At 32.9% G+C, this 26,982-nt stretch overlaps 1 protein-coding gene across 1 annotated transcript in view; it reads right to left on the bottom strand.

The window, feature by feature from the left end:
• Positions 1-6,300: 6,300 nt before the first annotated feature.
• Positions 6,301-26,982, bottom strand: part of LOC122038396 — a 42,925-nt gene continuing 22,243 nt past the window's right edge. Inside the window, exons 6-15 of the mRNA XM_042598126.1 lie at positions 26,934-26,971; positions 26,758-26,845; positions 26,548-26,679; positions 10,109-10,300; positions 9,944-10,023; positions 9,787-9,859; positions 9,558-9,659; positions 8,911-9,016; positions 6,756-6,843; positions 6,301-6,689 (exon numbers count right to left, since the gene is read on the bottom strand). Of these exons, the coding sequence (XP_042454060.1) occupies positions 6,512-6,689; positions 6,756-6,843; positions 8,911-9,016; positions 9,558-9,659; positions 9,787-9,859; positions 9,944-10,023; positions 10,109-10,300; positions 26,548-26,679; positions 26,758-26,845; positions 26,934-26,971 (1,077 nt within the window). The 3' untranslated portion in view covers positions 6,301-6,511. The remainder of the gene's footprint in view (positions 6,690-6,755; positions 6,844-8,910; positions 9,017-9,557; positions 9,660-9,786; positions 9,860-9,943; positions 10,024-10,108; positions 10,301-26,547; positions 26,680-26,757; positions 26,846-26,933; positions 26,972-26,982) is intronic.

Here is a 26,982-nt window from a genome sequence, read left to right as displayed (position 1 = left end):
AACATAAAGAAATAATAATAAGGTAATAAATTTACAACTCATAAATGTGCAAAAATTAAATTACCCTCCCCCTAGACTTAATCTTCCCCCCCCCCCCCCCCCCCCCCTCTGATCACATTAAATAGGGTACTTTGAATTGATTTTGGAAAATCTAAATTGAAAGTCTAAGGGAAAACAAAAAATATATGAAAGTTTAAGCTTCAAAAACTCTAGTTTTATAAAAAAAATTGAAAAAGACTCATTTAATTATTGATAAATTTAATAGGGGTTGAACAGGAAAAAAAAATATTTTCATAAAAAGTTTAAGTAAAAAGAAATTGCACTTTGATAATTAATTCATAGAAAATTTTCTAACAGAAAAAATTTCAAAAAATTGCTTAGATAAAATTTCATTGAAAAATAAGTTTGCTAAAATAACTCTAACAAATATGATTTTTATTAAATAAATTTTAACGATCAAAATTTTTTTAACAGAAATTTTGAAAAAATAATTTAAAGTATTAGTTAAGTGCTTTACAGTAAGTCAATTAAATATTTATTTCAATAATTGGTTTCTAGGCTATGGCGAGGCACTCGGTTTTCTTGGTTATTGGAACAACAAACACTTTCTAGACAAAGCCTTTTAAAGAAATTAAATATTTAACATTCTTTTTGAAAGCCCTAAGTCCAAAAAAATAGTTAATCTAAATATGATTTTGGAATCCAATATAGGTTCCTCCCTACTGGGTTAATTAAAAATTTCGGAGGAATATATTTTCTAGCTAATTTTCTAATTTTCTCCTTGTAATATCTAAATTGTCAATTTAATCCTTTATAGTTCTTGAAAGTTGAAGCAGACAAATTTAAACATGCAAAATTTTTTAAGTTTTCTATTTGATTCTTTAAATCTGCATTCTCAATTTTTAATTTTTCATTTTCAGTTTTAATCTTGTCGAGATCTTCTAATTTACAAGATATAGCTAAAGTTAATTTTAACTCTTTATTTTCTTTTTTAATTTACAGCAATTTTTTTATAAGTGTTTATAAACTGAAATGACTTGTCAGGAGGAAAAGACCATACTTAACTTACCTTGTCAATCCCATAATCTGAAACTCCCCCGAAGTGATGATTTCTTCTCGATGCTCATTTCAGACGAGCTTGCTTCTGTAGGATCGAAAAGAATTTAGATATCTCCACAATTGTATGATATTATCCACTTTGGGCCTAAGCTCTCATGGTTTTGCTCTTGGGCTCTACCCAAAAGGTCTCACGCCGATGGAGATATTTTTTCTCTTATAAACTCATGATCTTTCCCATGTGTTTTCAATGTGGGACTATGATTACAACCTTGCAACCCCCACAATCCCCCCCCCCCCCCCCCCTCAAACAAAGGACCAAAGGCTTCCCATATCTGATCCTTGACCCACCAAGTCTTCCTGCCCCTTGGTCCACCCGACCTACTAGGACTTCCTTACCTAGCCACAACTAGGACTTCCTGCCTAGTGTTTGGTCCTCTTGATTCAAACATAGGAGCCCCCAGGCAGTCCGGGCTCTAATACCAATTGTAGGATAAAAAAAATTTAGATATCTCCATAATAGTATGATATTGTCCACTTTGGGCCTAAACCCTCATGGTTTTGCTCTTGGACTCTATCCAAAATGTCTCACACCAACGGAGATATCTTTTCTCTTATAAGCCCATGATCTTTCCCATGTATTTTCAATATGGGACTATGTTTGTAACCTTGCAACCCCAATAGCTTCGTCTTCGTCTTCATCTTTGGTGACTTGCCACTAGCGCAAGTCCGGTGAAGGCTTCGATCTCTGACTCAGACGACATTACATCCCACATCACCTTTAGATTCTTGTGTCTTTTCTGGGTTGGTCTCTTGTCCGTGCTTGTGTACTTATTAGTGTCCTTACTTTTTAGTTTAGAACAGTTATCTTTTACATGTCCTTCTTTATTGCAATGATAATATTTTACCTTTCTTTTTCTTCTCTTACCCTGCACTTGATTAAACTTATTGGATTTAAATAATTTTTTAAATCTCCTTACCATTAACGTCATTTTGTCATCGTCAAGTGATGTCTTGGAATCTGGTTCATCCATTTTAACTTTTAAGGCAATGTTTTACCTTGATTGCTTCCTTAGACTTGCACATTTTAACTCATGAAAAAGTTAAAAGCAGTTCTTCTAAAGTACTTATCTCTAAATCCTTAGAGATAAAATACGCATCTACTAAGGTCGACCATTTCGGAGTCCTAGAAAATACGTTAAGTGCGTACCTTAGTGAATCTCAGTTGGTTACCTTTTCTCCTAGATTCGTGAGTCCAGTGATGAGCTCCTTGATTCTTGAGTGGAGGTGTGTGACAGTTTCGCCTTCTTCTAATCGGAGTTTGCTGATCTGGTTCCAAAGCAGGTCCCATCTCGCTAGTTTTACCTCCGAGGTTCCTTCATGTAGTTCCAAGAATTTCTCCCAAAGCTCCTTCACTGACTCGTAGACTCTGATACGGTTGACATCTTGCGGTGGTAAAACACTAAGCAGATAAAACTCTACTTTGCCGTTTGCCATGAAGTCGGCTTGCTCCTTCTTCGTCCACTGATATTCTTCTTTATCTTTCGGGACTACAAAATCATATTTCATAATTATTAATAATTCAAAATCTATTTTGAAAAATACCGCCATCTTTTTCTTCCAGCTTGCAAATTCCCACTCGAACTTCGGTGGGTTGATACTTAGTTCGGTCATCTCATGTGCTTAGTTCAGCGGTTAGTTCTCCTGAAGCAACCCTGGTTCTGATACCACTTGTTGGACCCTTAGCAGCTGGCTAGAGGGGGAGAATAACCCTATAAAGAAAAATGAACTTTCCTCGAACTTGACAGCTTAATAATAATCAACACTTGCATAAAAGAAATAAGAGACTTAAATAAAGAAAGGAAGATGCACAAATGATTTACTTGGTTACAACCGACGAGGTTGTTAATCCAAAGAAGTTAAATGCTCACTAAACTCTCCTTTAGGCAGAGAAGCCTCTTTACATCAATTAAAGCACTAGATTACAGAACAGAAGTGAATAGGAATCAATCACAAGTGTTATTCTAGCCTTCTGAGACCATGGTTGTATTTATAGCTCTGGTTAGGCCACCTAAAAGGGTTCCAAGTGCTTTAGGGGGATAAAACTTTATCTCCATCTCAACGCAATGCGCCACATCGCGTTTGGCTAATTTTTTCGGTCCAAGCGCCCAGTAGGGTTCCAGGTGCCTCAGACCAAAAAATTAACTTTTTGTTGATTTTCGGTCCCAGTCTTCCTTTTTGCTTGCGCTCACATTGATCCGAGTCTTCCGCTCTGGCTCCACTAGCTTAAGTGATCTCGGCCATCCGGAATAGGACTCACCTGAACCCAACTTACGGCTTCTCGAGCAATCTTCCGCTCTAATTTCTCGTCCCTCCAACATGTCACGCGCCTCCTTCTCATCCGCCCACGTACTCTTCCACAGCACCTTGTCCCTCAGACATACCGAACTCGTGCCGTCCTTCTCGCTAGTTGCGTCTTTCGCTCAACCTCCTGTGCTCCTAAGTTCCTGCACACTTATGAGTTAAAAATCAATAGGATCTAACATGACTTAGTTGATCACATCAAAACTACCTTGGGGTACTAATAGTTAGTCGACCTGATATACTTTTCATAGTGGATGAGCATGTCATATGTGGATCCTTAAATTAGTCACCTCTTCTTGAGGTGAATACCAAGTAAATCCTAGAGTTAGCGTTGTGAGTGTGCTTTGTGTGTATTTCCACTACATATCATCATCATCAAAGCAAGACAACAAAGCACGACGAGCTATTCACCCCCCCCCCTCCCCCCCTCTAGCTACAAATCGACCCTAACAATTTTATTGTCCAAGTTTATGTAGATGATATCATTTTTGGGTTAACTAATAGTTCATTTCTAAAAGATTTCAAAACCACTATAGAAAGTGAATTTCAAATGAACTTAGTAGGTAAACTCAATTATTTTCTAGGATTACAAGTTAAATAAACCAAGGAAGACATTTATATTTATCAAATTAAGTATGTTAGAGAATTAATTAAAAGAATTGGAATGAAAAATTCTAAAGACTTAGCAACCCTAATGGCTTTAAATGTAAAATTAGATAATGACTCCAGTGAAAAAAGTGTAGATGTCAAGTGATATAGATGTGTTATAGGTGTACTTTTATACCTAACTATTACTCGACCTGATATACTTTTTACAATAGATATATGTGTAAGATTTCAATCTTGTGCTAAAGAGTTACATTTAGCAGCTAAAGAGTTACATTTAGCAACAATTAAAAGAACTCTAAGGTACCTAAAAGGAACCCGAAATGTAGAATTATGGTATCCAAGTACACGTAATTTTAACTTAATAGGATTTACTAAATCAAACTATGTTAATGTAAGTTAGACCAAAAAAAAAAGTAGTGGTAGTTGTCAATTTCTAGGATAATTTTTAATTAACTAGAGTATTAGGAAATAATATTGTGTAGTTTTATCCACTACTAAAACTAAGTATGTTGATATGGGTGGATGTATAGCTCAAAGTGGTACAAGGTGATTCGTTCACCCTTAATGCCTCCGCCAGTCCATCCTCAGGTCAATACAGAATAGGTAAATCACATGTGACTACTAGCCTTGGCCAATTGAATAACGCATGGGGAAGGGCAGACATTCAAATACTAGCCGAGATGTGACCCCCTCATACCTCATGGTGGTAATACCACCATACACTACCAACTGTCCATCCTAAGGGGACATGGATGTATAGCTCAATTAGTATGGATGATGAACACTAAGGATTATGGACTTAACTATAAAAAAGTTGAAGTCCTAATTGATAAAGATTTGAAAGAAATTTCAAAACTATTTTTTAAATTATCTTAAAAATATTTTTTTTAAAAAAAAAAGCTTTTTATGGTAATTTTGAAAGTATTTAAAACTCCCCTTTATGGAAAAAGTTTTAAAACACCCCTTTTTCAAGGTTTTAAAAACTCCCCTTTTTATGAGATATCGAAATCAAATTTTGAAGACAAATTTGAAAGTAAATTTTGAAATCAAGTTTAACAACATTTTGAAAATCAAGGTTAAAAAAAAATTGAAATCCAAATTTTAAAACACTTTGAAATCTATTTTTTTAAAAAAAAATAAAACTAATTTTGCAAATATAAGTTATAAAATAATTTTTGAAAAAAAAAATTGTAAAATAATTTTGAAAACAAATTTGAAGTTAAGTTAAAAGCAAATTTAAAACAATAATTTTTTATTTTTATATTAAGAGTAAAAGTAGGCTATTTATTCCTTGAAAAGAATCACTACTCTACTGTCTAAGAGTGTCAAAGAGGAACACCATAAACTTGTGTCTTGCCTTTGAGGGTAGGAGTTGCAAGGAAAGTGTAGAAACTGTAGAGTTCTTTCTTCTGAGATATAGATAGTGTGGCAACAATATTATTCCCTTTCTTATTCCCCCAGAAATGAGAATTAGTAGATATAGTGGTATTTACTTGTACCATCAATAGAGTTTATTTATTTTATTTTCCACCCCGTAGAAGATGGAACAATAATACTTTTGTTGCATCTACCCTTAGATGGGATAATGGGAATAAGCTTCCTTGAGGAATTGAGGAAACTTCTTTGGTTGAGAATTGGACCACATGCTTCAACATCTGTTTCCTTGGAGCGACCACCAATTTGGGCAAAGTCAATTGGATCTCAGCCATAAGTTCAGGAGTTGTTAAATTTTTCTCTTCATATTTTGAGGGATGCCCATATAAGAAATGACTTTTTGAACCTATACAGAGTTAGAAACAAGAGTAGTAGCATTGTTTGTTTTGACCAATGTAGCCTAGGTGAAGCGACACTTTTCACTTTCTTTTTCTGAGCTAACAATGAGAGATCAGAGATCACTCTTCCTAGGGAGCTTATAGAACTTACTCTTCCTATGTACTACTGGGTAATTAATTGCACGAAAATAAACACACATTTCTAGTTATACTACATATGCATTCTCTATATGTAGATATATTATTTGTCTAGCTACATTCATAGTGATCAAACAAGACTGCAGTCTCTATCTCCAATCACAAGTATATTACTCCCTATCTTCAATGAGAAAATCAGGGTAGATATAGATTCTGTCATTGGACAAAAACTCAAACTCCTAATAGATTTACAGATCGATTCTGTAGAACATTAGCAGTCAATTATACTTTTTTTTCTTTCTTTCTCTAGCGTAGAGTCAAGATAATCAAAAAAAAAGTTTCATAAGATCTAAAATGGCATTGCAGAGAACACTCAAACAAAAAATATTGTAGAAAATCAACATGTCAAAACACATTTCAGTACTCAACTATCATACAGAGCAAATTGATTCATACATTACCCATCGTGAGCCATATTTACAACAGCTATTTCCACATCATTATTTTCCAAACTGCCCCCGATAGAGATTTGAGTGCAGCATGATTTCGGACAAAGAAAATGAAATCTCCTCTCAACTAGTTGAATCCTGAACCAATTGTGAAATTGAGCGGCAAAGTCTTAGGATAGATGGATGTCCACCTTGCATATTCTTCAGCGTGTCCATTATTGTATCCTTGAGAGGTGAAGGTATTGTTTGTGTTTCACATATCTTGTACCTGAGTTCAGATGGCTCGGAAGGATAGACTGCACTGTTTCCAAACAAGTAAAATTAAGCCTGAGAGTATATTGAGGCGAATGACAAGTATTAAACCTACCGTTTTAAATCAGATAAGTCAATACTTAGTATCAGCATCCGACCATGCTTGAAATTGATAAAGCATAATTGAAGCTCAAGTTGACCACCTGAAATAGATGTAAGTCTAGCATTTTAGTTGAATTACTAAAATTCAATATATTTGTTATCTCAATTGTTAAACTAAGCCGACTGTTGCAGTTAAATTCTTGTCTGATTATGCACCAATAATGGAAAATTTTAGCAGCTATTAACCTCAAATTTAACCTTTTCTTATGCAAGACTACATTGTAATCTTTCTAAAAATGGTAATATTCCACTTTTCAAGTGATTAATCAGTCAGACCTAGACTTTATGTAACTGGGTGGTAATCTCCTTCCGTAGGTAGCATCTAATATTTTCCTCTCTAACTTGACCATAAAGCAGGTTCTCCTAAGGTTAGTCTTCTTCACAATAAAAGGGAAGTCATAGATTAGATGTGACAGAACAACCTCATCTTGTCCATTAATCTTGTTGTAAAAACCATAATTGTTTGTATGCCTCCCCGCCTAGTATGAGAATATTTGTCTACCTTGTTACATAAACTTGAAAAGCTCACAAAGAAAAATGATAAAATAGACTAAGAGGACAACAATCGAAACCAAGACATGATATACTACAGCATTGAGAAGAAGCAAGGCTCTGTATTGATCTTCAAAGAATTGACAGCTAAATTGTGGTTGTTGAGATCTTCAAGAGATGAAAATTGATAAGGATCTTCAAAGAATTTGATCCAAAATTTTCGCCTTGCATCCCCTCCCCCCTCAAACTGGAGGCATCATAAGACTTTGAAGTCTCTATAGATGGGATGATAATATGCAAGAGATTGCATAGTGAAATAAATAGATTTAGGGTTCCAACATTTACGTTTGAAACAATAAATTAACATCAAACAAGATACTCAATATTACTCTGAGAGAAGAGTATGTTAAAGAGAGAATAATTAAAGTTCTAGCATCTCCTCCAGAGCAATTGGATAACACATAAAGATTACTAATCTATCTTTTTAAGTCAGCACCAACTTGAAAAAGTTACAAAAATAAGTGAGAATAGGGAAAAGAGGAGAAATATTGAGAAAAGATATAAATCCCCAATGTTAACTCGAATGAGTTGATGTTGGAAATGACAAGCTATAATTAATTTCACCTTAGATCATGCAAATAAATGAGTGAAAAAAAAAATATATAAGATGATCAATGAAAGTTGAATTTGAATCCTAACAATACTTGAGACAGAGAAGGAACAAGGGAAGAAAAAACATAACCATCTTTCTTTTGCTTCTCTCTCTCTCTCTCTCTCTCTCTCTCTCTCTCTCTCTCTTTTTCTCATTCTCCATCTTTCTATTTTTGCATACACTTATCTCTACCCATCATAAATCCTAATTGTCTTCCCTATTTTTTACTTTTCTACCTTAATGCAAGTAACCTTATCCCAGATTTTGATTTGATTGGAAATTTTTGATGATGGGAATTTGTCAAATTTGGACATGGCACAATACTGTGGCTTGAATCAAGAAGAAAGGGAGGAAAGGACCTGTTTAACATAGAAAAAACAGGGAGGTCATGACCTAGCGACATAGATAAGTACAGATGGTCTGGTTTGATATTCTCCTTGCCCAAGATCTTGTTGTGGGAGAAGAAAGGCGAAATGTAGGTGAGGATGAGGAGGCTGCACAAGATATCAAACTCAATGACCTCAATTAAGCATATCAAAGAGGAAACCCTAAACCAAGGAGAATAAATTTATATTTAGACATAAGTCAAGACATCCCTAAGGCTAAGACTAGGCTATATCTAAGATTTTTTGATAGCATGAATTAACAGGAAGCAAAGCCTCTAATTGAATATCATATAAGCACAATAAACAAAGGTGGGGTGCAAACCCATAACCTTGACAACAACTACTTAGATCCATAATCTCCTTATCTACAAATGAAAGAGAGTAGAGTTAAATATGGATTAGAAAGAAAGCTAGTTGAGCAGGCATCTTTAGAGTCATCTAACTTAACCAAGAAAACTAGTCCTAATTTGCAAAAAAAAATTGTCAAAATATTTGCATGAAAGATAATATGCATAATGTTAGAAAGCTTGCAAGTAATTAATGAACAGTTAAGGTATAGGACAGGGAGGATATCTTACGTGGTGACTTATCAAAAGTTGAGGATGTCAGATTTAAAATCTCCAACCTTGCCACTTTTACCTCATCAAGAACATCTAGTAGGGTTCCGAGAAGCAAACTAGTTTCCTGCACAAAAAGCTAGTAAGACTTCGAATGTGTATATTAAAAAGCAGTGCACAGATACAACAATATAGTAGAGAACACTTTCAAGGGCTCAGAATTTCCTAAAATATGTCACAAATTCAACTGTTTATGAGAATCCTATTAAGGTCAAGATAACTATGATGACAGATAAAAAGATTGTTTCCAAAATTCCAACTAACATCAGAATAGTTCATTTTCTTTTCTTTTTAGAGGTGATTCGAGATGATGTTAAGTCGAAGCTAGGTATGATCTATGACTCCATCAGTAGCTAGTAATGATGAGATTCAGAAACAGCAATACAGGATTAGATAAAAACAGATATGATCATTTGTACTAATGCAAGAGGTGAAAACTAGTGATGATCTATGACTCCACATGATGTTCTGATTACCTTATTATAAGAAGATTTAAGTTAAAGATAGTAATAGATTCAAAAATAGGCAGAATATATTGGAGAAATTGATCCTTTAAGAACGTTGGACTGAGATCATAATCAATTAGCAAATTGAATAAGTTAATTTACCATTTCCTTTTGCTGGTAGCAGTTCAAACTGGTTATTCTTTCACCATCTTTGTTATCAAAAACAAAGTCAAAAGCTACATAAGCATTCATGTTTTGGAAAGTCTGCACAGAATGTCATAAGATTAAACATCAACTTACTGATGATGCAATGGTACACTTTGATAAAATAGAAACAAATAAAAAAGGCATTCAACTTCGACCACTAAATATTCAGACTTTATAGCATTACCTTTGCAATGTTTACTTCATTCAATGAGTTAGTAACAACTGTGCTTGAAACTTGTCTAAGATTTGGTGTAAAACTGTAAAATTCCAAGCATAATCATGACAGATAAAATTTAAATTGGCAAGTTACACGGTAAACGGAAGAAAAAGAAACTCCATACCTTTGGAAGAGTAAATTGCAATAGTTGAGTATGATATCACATTCATTATCCTTTTTCACTATATTGCTCAATTCCCAAACCTAAAATGCAAAAAAAGAAATCAACTTTTGCCAAATAGTTGGACAAAGTGTGAAATTTTTAGAATCAAAAGAACCATCAAGTTACCCGTAATCTTTGGTGTATGATATTAACACGACAGTTGCTTTCTAAACGTTCATTGGCGACTTTAATAATCTCAGCGATATTCATATTTCCTTTCACCCTACAACAAACCGCAAGTGATTTCAACAAGTGATCCACCTTATCTTCTAGCATTTTTTGGTGTAGTCTCATTGATGCCACATTTTTATGTTCCTCCTGCAAAGCATCATCCAAAAGTAACTGAATACCATAGCAAAAAGAAAACTGAAATACAAACTCCAAATTGCAGACCATCAACAAATAACACAAGTGACAATACAACATGATTATGGTCGATTTCCTGATTTAGCAATACCATAGGACTTGACATGATGTAAGAATAAATCCATGTGCTTCATCCTGCACTCTCATGGGTTTGCTAACCTCAATCAGCAATCTCATGTAAGAGAAGGAAAATTTTCCAAATACAAAACTTCTTTGCATTACTTGGAAAGATTGATTGCTTAAAATAATAGCAGGAGCCTCTTTGTATAACCGTTACCAAGAATATGTGTATGATGTCCTGGCAAGGTTGAATGATATATTCAATCTAATAAGAATACTAGTTAGGCATGATCATTTTCCCTCTTTACAGCAAGTATAAATCTATGAGCAGCAGGAAGAGAGTAAACACAATGGTTTACTGAATGCGTCACCACGGTTTTTTTATTCAGTTGGTATAAATGGCGCAATGTATGGGTTCTTCAGAGGTAGACGAGGACTCCGACAAGGGGATCCCCTCCTCTCCTGTTTGGATTATGCTTGAAGATGTTCTCTAGATCCCTCAAAGCCACAACACTGAAATATGGTTTTTCACTTATATCCCATGTGTGCTAAAACTGAAATTACATACTTGGCGTATGTGGATGATCTCCTTATTTTTATAAGGACTGGTGAGTCTACTATCAGAGTACTTACTGAATGTATTCGGGACTTTGGTGATTCAACTAAGTTGCAGCCAAACCTCAACGAATCGAATTTGTACCTAGCTGGAGTGGAAGACAAAATCCATGATCAGTTACTAAGGATTATTGGTTTCCAATCTGGTACATTCCCCTTCGGGTACCTTGGGATTCCCCTTGCCACCGTGAAGCTGCATGTTAGTAGCTATGAAGCCTTGACTGAAGCTATCCTACGCAAGCTGGCCTCATGACCATGACAGACGCTGTCATATGCTGGGAAACTTGAGCTGATCAAAACTGTCCTACAAAGTATCGAATATTTTTGGCTTTGCATCTTGCCTATTCCAAGTGCAGTCATAGATAAATTGTATAAGATCTGCCAAAACTTTGTTTGGACATCTAAACACCCTCCAATCTCTTAGGCTACAATATGTCTCATTAAAGAAAAAGGTGATTATTATGTTCATGATCTCAAAGCCTAGAATTCTGCACTTCTGTGCCGGAATTTACAACCCAAAAAGGACTCTTTATGGGTGAAATGGATACATCACAAATATCTCAGCCAAACTACTATATGGGAATGGCAAGGCAAGGACTCTGATTTAGCACTGATCAAGAGGTTACTCCATATCTGAGATACATTGCAAATCCTGGCACCTACAAGTCAGTCTGCTTTCGAGCTGCTGATTAGGTGGTTTTCTGGCGATCAAGGCATGGGTACAACTTCAGCCTATGAAGCCTTCAAACCAAGAGGCGCCATCAAAGTGTGGGCAAAGGTGGTGTGGAAATCCTACCTCATGCCCAAGCACCGGTTCACTTTATGGTTGATGGCTTATGGACGGTTGGGTACCAAAGATAGGTTGGTCTATGAGATGGACAATGTTTGTCCTCTTTGTAGGCAAGTAGATGAAACTTTGGATCATCTCTATTTTACCTGCCCGATTAGCAAGATGTTATGTGACAAGATGCGGCATTGGTTGTGTATGCGGCAATTGATGTCAACTCACAAGCAACTACTAAGAGTGTTTCATAGGAACATACGTAGTACTAATGGCCTAACAAAAGCAAGATTTTTGGGTATATCTTGTACGGTTTTTCTTCTTTGGCAAGCTAGGAACAAGTGCCTACATGAGGGGGTTGTCCCGAATGTAGATAGCGTGTTCCTAAAGATAAAACTCATGTCTTTCGGTTCTTAGAAGCCCCAAGACATATCCTCTATAATATTCTGTTTTAGTAATATATTTACCTTCTCAAAAAAAAAAAAGATTAATAACATTCATCACTCCTTTGGTTCACTGGCAGACTAAAACGAGAGAGAAATCAAAATTTTTATCCATCAATATATCCTTCCACTTAATCATCATTCCAACCAAACAACATAAAAAATGGATATATGGAACCATTAATGCACTTATCCTTCGATCTAGCCATTCAATTTTTCAAGCAAACTCTAAATCTCAAACTAATATTAGGACAGAACGATTTGCTAGAAAATATGTTAGAGCGGTTAGGGAATCACAACAGTAAAGTTACTTCGTTTGACCTAGAGGTCACAAGTTCGAGTCTTAGAAACAACCTCTTACAAAGCGGTGTAAAGTTGCGTACAATAGACCCTTCTCCAGGACCACGCATTAATAGAAGCTTTGTGAACCGAGCCGCCCTTTTTTTTTTTAAGGAATTGTATTATCTCTAAATGTGATTAGCAAATTCTTTTTTCTTCATTACTTGTCTTATATCATGAGTGAGGAAACCTAGAGATGGAGATTATAGGCTCCATTGATGTAGATTAAGCAAATTCCCTTATAAGTTTAAAAACCATATCAAATTGTGTACTGGTAAGAGCATATGATATTTAAATAAAAAAAAATGCAAACTATAATGACTAGAAAAGGTGGAGAGGTAGAATGCAATGTTATAGCTCTTCCACAAACTTTTTTTTTTTTTGCGCTCAACAGCTAACATTAGGAGTAGGGGTATTAGCCCTACTAAATTAATGTAGTTCTTCTGTGATACTTAGGTTGGTATTCATATTGCTCTAGTCCAATCTTTTGTGAGAGGAAAACACAAAAACAAAGTGATGCAACACAAAAGTAAATCAAAACTCATCCAAAATTAAATACCACTCTAATACCATTTGATGGAATAGACAGAAAACAATCTCACATAGAGAAAAATGATCTCACGCAAAGAATAAAATTTTACAAAAAAAAAAAAAGTTACTTATACAAAGGGATGTTTTGTCAAAAACTCATAAAATAATTATTTATACATAGAGATGTTCGAGCTTCTAGGTTCAAATCCATATTAAAGATACAGCAAAATAAAAGTGGAACTAAAACATTCTAGAAAGAAGTATTCTTATGCTTAAATGACTTCTAAAAAAAATATCCTGCACCTAATAAGAGATTCTAAAATAATTTTAGTAGATAGATTAGGAGAAAAATTAGTATTTTGTGTGTGCAAGAGACAAAATAGGTAAGAAAGAAGACAAAGATGATAGAGAAGTTGGGTTTTAAGTTATAATATACAGGAAGGAGTAAAACAAAACATAGAATATGTATTGTTGTAAATAGTTCGTTAAAAGATGAAGTTATAGATGTAGTTAGAAAGGGGAAAAGGATTATAACTCTTAAGATAGTAGTGGCGAAAAAAAAAAACTATTAACGTAATTAGTATATATGCACCTCAAGTAAGATTAGATGAAAACGCCAAATCTACGTTTTGGAACAATCTAGATGAGGTATTACAAAACATTGCACCAAACGAAATGATTTTAATAGTAGATCTAAATAGGCATATTTGAGTGAAAAATGAGAAATATGATAGGGTGCAAGGGGTTATGGATTTGAAACAAGGAATAAAGAAGGAAAAACTATATTAGATTTTGTGATAGAATATGACCTTATACTAGCTAATACGTTTTTTAAGAAAAGAGAAACACTTGGTCACGTTCAAAAGTGAGAATATAATACATTGCAAATTGACTTTTTTATTGTTAGGAAAAAAGATAAAAAAGTTTGTAAAGATTGTAAGGTCATTCAATATAAGTTAGCAGTGTTGAATATACACCTCAAGCATAGTATCAATAGAAGGAAAATATGTACGACTCTTAGAATTAAATGGTGGAAGTTAAAGGATGGGCAACAAAATATATTTAAGGAAAAGGTTGCGGTACAAGTATTAAAATAAATATACGACGACTCGAATATGACATAAAATAAGATGGTATCAAAGTTGAAAATAGTTGACAAAGAAAATGACAAAGAAATAGAAGAAGATTTCTAAAAAAATATTTTCTATCTCATTCACAAAGAGAATTACAATATATAGACATCAAGGATTATCAAATCCCTTATCCTAGGGTCTAATAAGGAAGAAATGCAACAATAATTACAATAATGAGAGAGATAATCAAGGGATTTCCAACTAGGAATTTACAGCTATAAAAAAACTAAAATAAAGAAATAATATATTGACAATATTGTGTAAGAATATATTGACAATATTGTAGTTGACAATCTTAACAATATTGGCATTCCCCTTAAATTGATGCGGATAAGTCTATCAGCATCAATTTGTTACTGAGAAACTTGTGTCATTGGCTTTCAAAGTTTTTGTAAAGCCATCAGCTATTTAAAGATTAGTAGTAACACCTCGAATAAAGACCTCCCTAATGTAATGACAGTCCACCTTGATGTACTTTGTGCGTGCATGATATACTAGGTTTGCAGCTAAGGTTTGCAGCTATTTGAATGACACTAGTAATATCACCATGAAGTGGAGTAGGATCCGGTAGAAGAAATCCAAGTTCGGAAAGAAGACCACGTAACCATATAATTTCAGAACAAGTTGTAGACATGGCTCTATACTGGCCTCCATGGAAGATTTAGAGACATAATTCTTCTTCTTACACTTCTAGGAAATCAAGGCATTTCCAAGAAAAATGCACCAGCCTGTTAGAGATATCCTAGTATCCAGGTAACCAGCATAATCAACATCACTGTACGTAGTCAAATGAAGAGCAAATTTTGTAAGAAAATACAACCCACGAGTAGATGAACCACTTAAGTATCGAATAATGTGACAAACTGCAGCAAGATGAAGATGTCGAGGTGATTGCATAAATGTACTAACTATATGGACAACATATGAGATATAGGACCTTGTGATTGTTAGAGAGATAAGACTACCAACAAGTTGCTTATATAAAAATGATCAGGCAAAAACTCGCCTTCATCTTTTTAGTATTTCACATTCACCTCCATTGGTGTATCAACAACAGTCGCATCTTTTAAACTGGCTAGTTCAATGAGATCTTGGATATATTTATGTTGATTTAAGAATAAATCATGATCTCGAGAGTGAACTTTCCATGCCAAAAAATATGCGAGATGCCCAAGATCTTTCATTTTACATGTATTATGTAACATATTTTCAAACTTAGTGATCAACCTCATTACCAATGATGATAATATCATCAACATCGACTAAGAGAAAGATCATACTTGTGGTTTTCTTATGAAAGAAAAGTAAAGAATTATCTTGACTTTGTGTGAAAGAGAAGGTGAGAAAAGTGCTACGAAACTTCTCAAACCATGCTCTAGGTGTCTACTTCAACCCATACAAAGAGCGTCTAGGCTTGCAAACTTCATGAGAAGTTGTCATTGACATACCGGGTAGAAGTTTCATGTAAACCTCTTCCTTAAGATCCCCATTCAAGAAGACATTTTTTACATCCATCTAATGTAACGGCTAAGATTTAGAAGATGTAATAGCAAGAATGGTTCTCACCGTGGTCATCTTAGAAATTGGTGCGAATGTTTCTTCGTAGTTGAGGTCATATTCTTGTTTATTGCCAAGAGCAACCAATAGAGCTTTGTATCTATCTAAAGACCCATAAGATTTGAGTTTCACAATATAGACCCACTTACTACCAATGGGCTTAACATTTGGAGGACAAGAAACAATGTCCCATGTATGGTTTTCCACAAGTGCTTGAAGCTCTGTGTCCATTGCTTGTTGCCAACACTCATGTTCCCTATAACCTATCTTAAGAAAACACACTTAACAGATTGGGCATTAAGTTTATTTCTGTCATGTGTTGGAAGATAAACAAAACAAGCACATCCAAAAATATGAAGATTGGAATACTTTAGTGCATGCCCAAACAAACAAAAGTAAGAAGAATCATTGTTCAAGTTGGGAGATGGTAATCTATTAATCAAATAAATAGCAGTAGACAAAGCTTCACACCAGAAATGAGAAGGAACACAAGACTCAATTAGAAGAGTGTGAACAACATCAAGAAGATAACAACTCTTTCTTTCAGCCATACCATTTTATTGTGGAGTGAAAGGACAAGAACGTTGTGATATGATTCCATGACTTTGAAGAAAAAATTGAAACTCATTTGATATATATTCATCAACTGAATCGGATTGCAAGACTTTGATTTTAGTAGAAAATTATGTTTCAAGTAAAAAAAACCCACTTTTAGACCGAAGAAAATATACCCCAGTAAAGCGAGTGAACTCATCAATAAATGTAATAAAGTATTATGTTCATGAGATATTACAGGAGCAATACCCCATACATCAATGTGTATGAGTTCAAAAGGTTTAGTGGTGCAGTTTTTATGCATCGGAAAAGGAAGTGTTTTGCTTTTACCAAGTTTGCAAGATGCACAATCAACAATATCATTAGAAGAAGCTGAATTTTTATTTCCAAGTAAACCAGATTTAAACAAGACTCGAAGTACATGAGAATTAGGGTGGCATAAACATCTATGCCACATGATTATCACATTGAACAACATTACAAGCAACATAATTTGATTCCAAAGAGGGAGATAAAAACAAAGGAAAGAGACATCCCACTTTAGATCCCTTCACGATCTTCATGGACACTTGATCCTGCACAAGACAACCAGAATTTGAAAATTGAACATTACACTGATTGACCAACAGATATAAGATTAGTGGACAACTGAGGAGACACAAAAATAGTATTTAAAGAGGTCGAAATATCACCAACAACTATGATGGATAAGGAATTACCATTGGCAGTATGAATCTAGAGATCTCCTTTATATTTTTTAACATCATATAAAGGTAAGGCAGAGCTGGTCATGTGATTGGAAGCACCAAAATCAAAATAACAAGGCTTAGGATTAAAAAATTTATTACTTGAAAGGCCTAAAGCAGAAAGGGCAGAAACTATCATTTATTAGATCATTTCAGAAGTAATAGAGGACTGACCAGGACTAGAGCATTTGAGGAACCAACCGAGACATTATAGATTTCAAATTTCTTTGGAGGCCGAATGGAACAAACTTTGATGATATGCTCAAGTTTCTTACGATAATTACAGAATTTTTAGTACAATTAGTGGCAATGTGCCCGAATAATTGGAGTAGAATGTTGAGCTTTTTGTTCCAGGACAGCTTGTGTAATGAGTCGCTGTTCTTTCCTAATTAAGTTGGACCTGATTGCTTCAAAGTCCCCCCTTAACTTCATTAAAAGTTGGTCACGCTTGCTAATCCCATGCATACTTTGGATAGCAATGAGTCCTTCAGAAGATACACTTGCATACACAATATCAGTGTACTCGGCCCAAAAGTTTCCAAAAGAAGAATAAAACTCTTGGATTGACATACTCCCTTAAAGGAGCTAACTCAACTCGAGTTCCAATTGAAACCTTCATGTTGTATTGCTTTGGTTGTAAATTTCTTCAAGTAATCCCACATTTCTCTAGAGGTCTTATAAGGCTTGAGATTAAGAAGTATAGAGAGTTCCACACTTCCAAGGATCCAAGGCATAACCTGAGCATCCTTCACCTCCCATTTCACATATTTCTCCTTCTCATTGTTAGGTGCAGGATTTATCCCATCAATATAACCCCACAATTCCTTTCCCTTAATAAAGATCTGAAATTGGAATGTTCGAGAAGAATAGTTCTTTCCATTAAATCGAACAAGAAAATGTTTAGATCGTTCCATAGACATGATTCAACCAGAAACATGTACTAAGAGATCAGATCAAAGAAAACAAACCTAGAAGAACAAGAGAACAAAACAAAACACTAACATCTTGGAGCTAGAAACTAGACACAAGATGAAAATGATCTCAGAGTTTTGGCTCTGATACCATGATAAAGAAAATGACAAAGAAATAGAAGAGAATTTCTGAAAAACATTTTCTATCTCATTCACCAAGAGAATTACAATATATAGACATCAAGGATTATCAAATCCCTTAATCCTAGGATCTAATATAGTTAGAAATACAACAATAATTACACTAATGAGAAAGATAATCAAGGGATTTACAGCTATAAAAAACTAATAAGGAAAGAAGAATAAGGAAAGAATATATTGATAATATTATAGTTGACAATATTGACAATAGTAGCCAAGAGTATACTTGATGAGTCAAAGGGACATACACCAAGTAAAGAATCTTGGTGGTGGAATAAGAAAGTATAAAAGAGTGAGAAAAACGAACCGTCTATAAGCATTATATACTTGTAAGAATGAGGAAAACTTTAAAAAAATATATAATAGCCAAGAAAGAAACTAAGAAAGCAGTGAATAAAGCAAAAAAATGAAATTTTTGCAAAAGCAAGAGAGAAAGACGAGAGCTTATCTAAATAAGATGTATTAAAAATGAATACAAGTACTAGTAAATGATGAGAAAATAAAAAAACGGGAAGAGGTATTTTCATCCATTGTTTAATGAAGGTTTAGATGACCACCTTAACTTGGTAACAAGTAGATCATATGAGTATAGAAATTAAAATTTTTATCGGAGAATTCAAACTTCAGAAGTATAACAAACTTTAAATGTAATGCAAAAAGGAAAAGTAGTTAAACGAGATGATATTCCAAGAGGTATGGAAGTGCTAGGGAAACAAAGCATTGAATGACTTATAAAGTTATTTAACTTGATATTGAAAACAAAAAAAGGTTTGATCGAGTAAGTAGTCTAGTTCCCTTATATAAAAACAAAGGAGGCATATAAAATTGTATAACTATACGGTAATAAACTAATGAGTCATCATACCATCAAACTTTGAAAAAAATTAATAAAAAAAAAGAATAAAAAAGAAGACAATGGTAATCAAAAATCAATTTGGATTCATACCTGGAAGGTCGACAATAGAAATTATACATCTTCTTTAACAACTAATTGAAAAATATCGGGAATAAAAGCAAGATCTACACATGATATTCGTTGACCTAGAAAAAATTTATAATCGAGTCCCAAAAGAAATTATACAGAGAATTCTAGAAAAAAGAGATGTTAGCATGACATATAATAAAATAATTAAAGATATGTATGAGGATGCAACGACAAGAATGAAGACTTCATGGGGATTAATCTAAATATTTTTTTATAAAGATAGGATTACATCAAGGATTAGCTATAAATTCCTATCTTTTTGCACTAATTATAAACGAACTCGGACACATCCAAGACAAGGTATCATGGTGCATGTTGTTTGTAGAGATGAGCAAAAGTTTGGTTATACAGAATTAACTGACCAAACCGACCGAATTTAAAAGTTTGGTTAGGTTATTTCGGAAATTCATTTTCTAAATAAAAATATATCGATTATTTTGAGTAACTCGGTTTGGTTTGGGTTTTCAAATTCATAATTCAGTTAAATCATATAAATCAATATTATCAATTGGACCAAACCAAAGTTGCATCACTATAGTGTTGATTTTTGAATAAGCACCACTGTATTATTGGTTTTTGAAAACTAACATCACAATTCGATTAATTTGGTTTTCGACCGAATTTACCGATGTTTTATCAGTCGAGTTTGTTTGTTTTTTATATAAAGATTGATTAGTTTGAAAAAAAATTCAATTTGTTTAGTTTCGGTTTAATCGGTTCGATTTTGAACCGATTGTTCAATCCTGGTTGTTTGCAAATGATATTATTTTGTTATATGAGACATATGAAGAAGTAATTGCTAAACTCGAATCTTGATAGGAAAACACTCGAAGTAAAAGGTTTTCAAAGTAGTAAAGTAAAGACAAAATAAATAAAATTTAAATTTAGTAATATTAGACGTAATGAGACAATTGCTAAGATAGGAAAGGACGAGTTGTCTAGACTGAAAGCTTTAAGTATTTAGGATTTTTTTTACAAAAGGATAAGAGGGATTGAGAGAGATATCTTATATAGAATACACGTATAGGATGATTGAAATTGAGAAGAGCATCGAGTGTTCTATGTAATCGTAAAGTACTTCTAAAACTTAAAGGAAAGTTCTACAAAACGACGATTAGACCTGTTATGTTATATAGAGATAAATGTTGGGTATAACTTGAGCACATGAGCAGAAAATGAGAGTTGCGGAGATAAAGATGTTAAGGTGGATGTGTTAGTATACGAGGATGAACACTATAAGAAATGAAAATCTTAGAAAGAAAGTCAGAGTTGCATCTATTGAGAGAAACTATAAGAGCATATTTAAGATGGTAAAAACATATACTTAGACGACCAAATAAATATACTAATATATGAAATTATGACAAATATGCATATTGAACGAAGAAGAGGAAGACCAAAAAAAACTTGACTACCAATAATAAAATAAGATAACATTTATTTAAATGTAGATGAAGATGGGGATATAGTACAATAGCGTAGAAGGATCCATATAACTGACCCCACCTAATGGTATAAGACTTAGTTGTTGTTGTTATTCTTTCAAAATTATTCACTCCTAATAAGAGATTCTAAAAAAAATAGTAATTTTCAAACTATTTAAAAATTATATTTCTGTTTACATTATTCTCCTCCATCAACTCTAGACAAGTTTTCGACATTGCTAGCATTTTTCTTAGGTCATTGTTTTTGAGTGTAAGAACAATTGTAATACCTAGTGTTTTAAATTTCATTTTACGACAAGAGAAATTCTTATTTTGTTCACAGGAGGCATGCGAATAAGTTTGAAATCCCCAAAACCCGAATGGATCCTTCATTGCGAGCTCATTGTTTAAGCAACAAACTCATCCTTCGTCTGCAAGGAAGCCATGAGCTCATCTTTTGTTCAACCTTCGCAAGCTCATCTTCATCATGAGCTCATCTTTACTTGAACTAATGACAGCCTAATCATAGTCCTAGTCCTCATTCCTCATTCCATAGAGGTAAGGGTGAACGAGAAAATTGGTCATGTGAGGTGCCCGAAGTCAGCGTAGGAGCTTTTGCCACCAAGGATGAACGACAAAACAATGAAGTTACGAATAACAAAACAATCCAGGCATCAAAATTGTTCTTGTAATCAATCTTTCTTTAACAAATAACATTTAAATCATTTATGAAACCACAAATGTTACAGTTAAATTTTTATGGACTAATCTGTAAATTTTTTAAAACTATTGACTATTTTGCAAAATGTCATTAAAAACTTAATCTTCTCCCCCACTCCATGTATGCGCACACACCATTTTTTTTATTTTCTAACTATTATTTCCTTCCCTCTTCATTGCAAATGTCATTGTTGCCTCTTTCCCTCTTCATCATCGTCGAATAGAGGTAGCCACTGTCAACAATAGCCATTGTCAACCAACAACCAATGTCAGCCTATGTTGGTTATTTTCCCATCTATGTTGCAAGCGCCATCATAGTCTCTTTCCCTCCTTATTATCACTGAGTAGAGGACGCACCATCACCTCTGCACTACCGTAGGTGACTAACAATCATCGTCATCCTCTAATGGCAGCAAGTATATGCAAATAATATATTTCATCAAGTTCTACGAAGGCGGAGCATGATCCTTAGGTGAGTTTTGATCGATGGCTAATTTGGTGCAGTGTATTTATTGTTAAAGGACAGTATATAATCATAGATAGACTAATTGGTTGGCCCTTGCGTTAGAATCATTTTGGTGATTGGAATAAAATCAAATAAATTCTTCTTGTTGTTTTTCTTTCTTGATGTTTGGGCATAAGATAAATTTCTTATCATAGTTTTGTTTGATATTCTAAAGTCAATCAATGTCCATTTTGATGTATTTTAACGAGTTGTAGATAATATCATGCAGTGTACAAGTGTGAAATGGATTTATTTTTTTGAGATGGGTTTTTTTGCTTGTTTCGTTATATTTAGCTTCTAAATGATTTAATTTATGAAAGTAGACTATATAATTATGTGGTTGTTGAGATTATATTCATAGTCGATCTCTATTTTGTTTGTTTCTCTTTTGAAATTCATGACAAATTAAAATTACATAACTAATTATGCTAAATAACAAGGTAATAAACAAATTACACTGATCTTCGGCGCTCTAAAAAGGGTTGCGTTAATTCTAATATTAAGATAACAATATAATAAATGTAATATTTATACTTAGAGATTCGGCTCTACGCTCTTAAATGTGTTGCATTGCTATTGATTTTAATTTAGCATGACACTAAATCTAGTACCTATAGGAGCTCCGTACTCTAAAAGAGTCGTGTGACTTCTTATGCTAAAATAAATAAATAAATACTTATTTTATTGATCATTGGCTCCTCACTTAAAAGGGTCTTTGGGTTTTTTTTGCATGTGTATAGGCTTTGACCATTGTATATAAGATGATTTTATCACTAGATAGATTGTGGGTCATCCACCTTTTTGTTTGTGAGGTGCATTTCTAGGTGGATTATATGTTGTCCACCCTTTATATATTTATACAATGTATTTTGTATTAGTTTGAATGTAGATTATTCAACCCATGTATTTATGGTGGATTGCAGATTATTCACCATATATAATCATTAAAATTTAAATTTTGTGTTGTGCCGATCGACACAAGCGGAATTTATCGTTCCGCCTGCCAATCGACACGGTACCGACACCATGACCACAAGGGTCACGAATGGTGTCACAACCCCCATTGCGCCCTCCATGGGGACGGAGGGTGTAGCGACCCTTACAGCGGCCTTCACGGGGAGGAGGGGACAATGACCCTTTCAGCAGCCTTCGCGAGGACGAAGGGTGCAACAACCCTTATAGCGACCTCCACGGGAGCATGGAGGGAGTCAAGACTCTCCCGAACCGCGCTACAGGGTAGCAACACGATTTTTTTTGTTTTTATTTGAATTTTTTTGTTTATTTTTTATTTTAGAACTTAAATTTTATTTTTTTTAAACAACTATTTCTTTTTTCTCATTAAATTTTCCCTACTAATTTTTTTTCTTTTATCCATTAATTTTTTCTTCCTTATTATTTTTTTCCCCCTTTCACTCATTTATTTTTTTCTCCATCAAAATAAACAAAGACAAAAAATACCTCAAAGGCAAATAAAGGAAAAAACAAAACCTCTTAACTTTTTTAAAGATGATTATCTTTTTCTCTTCTTAGATAAAAAATAGATATAATATAATTTCTCATTTTATAAAATATATTATTACTAACAAACTAAATTATTTTATATATAAATTTAATTTAATTTTAAATTGATCAAAATATATCTAAATTAAATATAGCTTAAACCTTCTTAATGGACTTAAGTTAACCTTCTTAATAATCAAACATTTTACATAATATCAAATGTTAAACTAACATTCAACATCTCAAATATAATTTAGTTTATAATATATCTAAATTAAATATAGCTTAAACCTTCTTAATGGACTTAAGTTAACCTTCTTAATAATCAAACATTTTACATAATATCAAATGTTAAACTAACATTCAACATCTCAAATATAATTTAATAATAAACATCTATAATAATCAAATATTAATAAAAAAATTTAATTAATTTATATTTTAAAAAATATCAAAATCATATTAGCACAGCACATAACCGAAACTATATCGTTTCGATCATATACCGAAACTTCGACATTTGTTAAAATTTTAAACATTGATATTCATATATGTTTATGATATATTTCATTTAGATGAAATATTTATATATGATGCATCTTTTACTATAGAGATTGTGAGTCGTCTACATATATGGATTTTTTTTATAAATTAAATTAAGGATATTTATAAGAAAATAAAAGAGAAAATATGAGAAATCGTAAATTCATCTAAAAACATATTTAAGAGAAATTTATGATAAGAAATTAATATTCTTAAACTGACTAAAATAATGAACTTGACTACTTATTGTTCATTGGATTCTGTTTTGAAAAATGCTATTTTATATCAAACACCTCCCTATTACCCACTTTACATTTTTATGCTCACATTCCTGAGTTTTTGACCTCTAGGTTATAGGTTGAGTTTTAAACATAGTACTACTACTAATGGAGTTTTTAAAAGGTATGCATTTAGTTTGGTTAGTCGTTGTATATTTTTGATCTGATAATATTGCAGTTCACACGTGGCAAACAAAACTAGCTTCATGGTAAGCTACCCTCGTGCGAGGCATGATCACAAAAATAGTTATTCACAACTTGAATGTCGTTCATGGAATGTCATTTAATTAGCAAGGATGATGTTTGCAATTCAATAGTAATCAATGCTCATGGAAATTATATAGTAAAGGATGAAATTATTAGCATTAAAGGTAAAGAAGAATGACTTGTGATAGTCAATATGAGAGGGAAGAGGCTTAAATGCCTCTTGAGAAATTAATATACCCTTTAATTTGAAAGTTGAATTAATACTTAAATAAATTGGCATAAGTTAGATAAGCCTTAGAAAGAACGATGAAATGAATGTTTATAGAAGAGTAATTATGAGATTAATTGGATTAATAAATGCATCTATATGTTACATTTTTAGCCTAGTTGATCTATTAATGTATTCCTTATAATAATCATAATTCAATACAACTTTGTTGTGCCATGTCTCCCATATCAGCTATGTAAAAAATTATAATGGCAAATAAAATATAAAAAATTAACTATTTAAGCTAACACATTTAAAAAATATGTATAACATAAAAAAGGTACATAACAACAAAAGTCTTAATTTATTTAATTTAGCTATGATACCTAAAAAAAATAACAAAGAGATTTATTATGCAAAGATGCTCTATCATATGGGTTGAGATCCATTCAAGGACTCCATGAAACTTGAAATAAATTAAATTACAAGGTACAACAGAAAACTAATTAAATTAAACTTCTACTAAGATTATCCAATACTCCTAATAAAATAGTTGCTAATTTAAAGTCACTAAAAATAACTTATGCTTCTAAAGAGGATCTATCTAAATATACTTCTACAAAATTTAAACTTTCAAAATTAATTCTAAATTGCATTACATAGATAGTCATTTGTGACAATCAACAAATATCATTACATCTATCTTTGGCTAGTTGCAACAACCAATTAACACGATTTGTCAACAAAGTATTTGACAGATTGCAAAATTGAGTATACTTGTAACGAGCTAAGGCTCTATAATATCATTAACCAAAAAGTGTGTGGAAACAAATTCTAATATTGTAAATATACAAGAATATCCTGTAAATTTCCACAATATAATTATTTATCACATTAAAATAATTACTAAATACTGCTCCATTTTATAGATCCACCACAATAATGTTTTTTAATTATATTTTTCTAAGTTAATACAATAAAAATCTGAAGTTTTTTTCACATTTTTCCATTAGTTTCCTTATAGCATAAATATTTATACATGATCACATGAAAATGAAATAGATTTTTCGAAACATTTATCCCTTATTCTACACTTAATATCTCTTTCCGAAAATTTCAAGGTATAGCTTATCAATTTGATTCCTCTATAATTAGAACAACATTACACGGCATTTTTATTCCTATCAGTTGACATTTGAAATATTTTTCTACATTGATGTACATCTTAATTTGCAAACTTTTTTTAATAATTTGGTTCACAAATATATACGTTGATCTACAAACTCTAATAGGAATATCATAATCAAAAAAATATATACCTTGATCTTCCAAACTCGAAAAGGAATGTCATCCAAATTGACTTCTTTACCTACTTACATTTTCTTTAAAGCATTTTTAAGCTCATTTGATCCAGTATAATGAACAAATATAAAAGTCTCAAACTAACCATATTTTTTAGCCTCCAAAATGGAACACAAATATTGAAACCACCACAACAACAACCAAGCTTTATCCCACTAAATGAGTTCGAAATATGAAACCACAAATATTAAAAATAAAACTAAAAGCGATAAAAGAGATTATCAAATGGTAATGCTCTGACTTTTAAGTTGTATGCTTCTTTTTGCAATTAGCTCTTTATAATATGATTCCAAACGTAAGATGCTTGATTTTAAAGCTACTATAATGAGAATTTTCAGATACTTGAATTTGCTAATATTTCATATTCTATGGATCTCCAATTGATCGTTGCTTCTTAGACCAAAATAAAAGTAAATAAAAGACACAAGGAAATAAGTATGAATAAGAAGAGTAGTTAAAAAGAATTTCCCAAATATTATAGGCAAATGTGATAATGCTATAAATTATATCCAATATAATCCATCCAATAACTGGAAAATGTATTTAAAAAAAAAGATGCATAAAATTTAAGCATGGACTAGAGAGCTCAAAGCACCTGATTTTGATAACTATAAATAAATGTATCTGAGCTTTGCACTGCTCTTGTATGCTGAAGACAGAGCTGTGAGAATGCTGCTTTAAGATCTCGACAATCACAAAGTCCTGATTTAGTTGCCTGAGTTCTATTCTGTATTAAGAAAATGCAATAACTTAGTTTTACAATGGCTCTTTTACCCAAATGGAAAAAGAAGGAAAGAGTTCACACATGCAGTTGGTCCAACTTAGCATGTTTTATCTGCAGTTTGGACTGCTCAAGTAAATACTTGTCCTGTAAACCTAGTGCTTCATTTACTCTGAAAAAAAAAATAATAAACCTATAAGTTGCATATCTAAATGAAACAATGTTGAAAATACCATCTTCAAACAGCTAGAAAATATTGCCTTTGTTTGTGCAAATCACCCAAACCATTAGTATTCCTCTGCAATAATA

This window comes from Zingiber officinale, chromosome 1A, assembly GCF_018446385.1.
Source record: "Zingiber officinale cultivar Zhangliang chromosome 1A, Zo_v1.1, whole genome shotgun sequence".
Classification (NCBI taxonomy): Eukaryota; Viridiplantae; Streptophyta; class Magnoliopsida; order Zingiberales; family Zingiberaceae; genus Zingiber; species Zingiber officinale.
The sequence above is the reverse complement of the archived record's forward strand: the minus strand, read 5'-3'. Positions and strand labels throughout refer to the sequence as shown.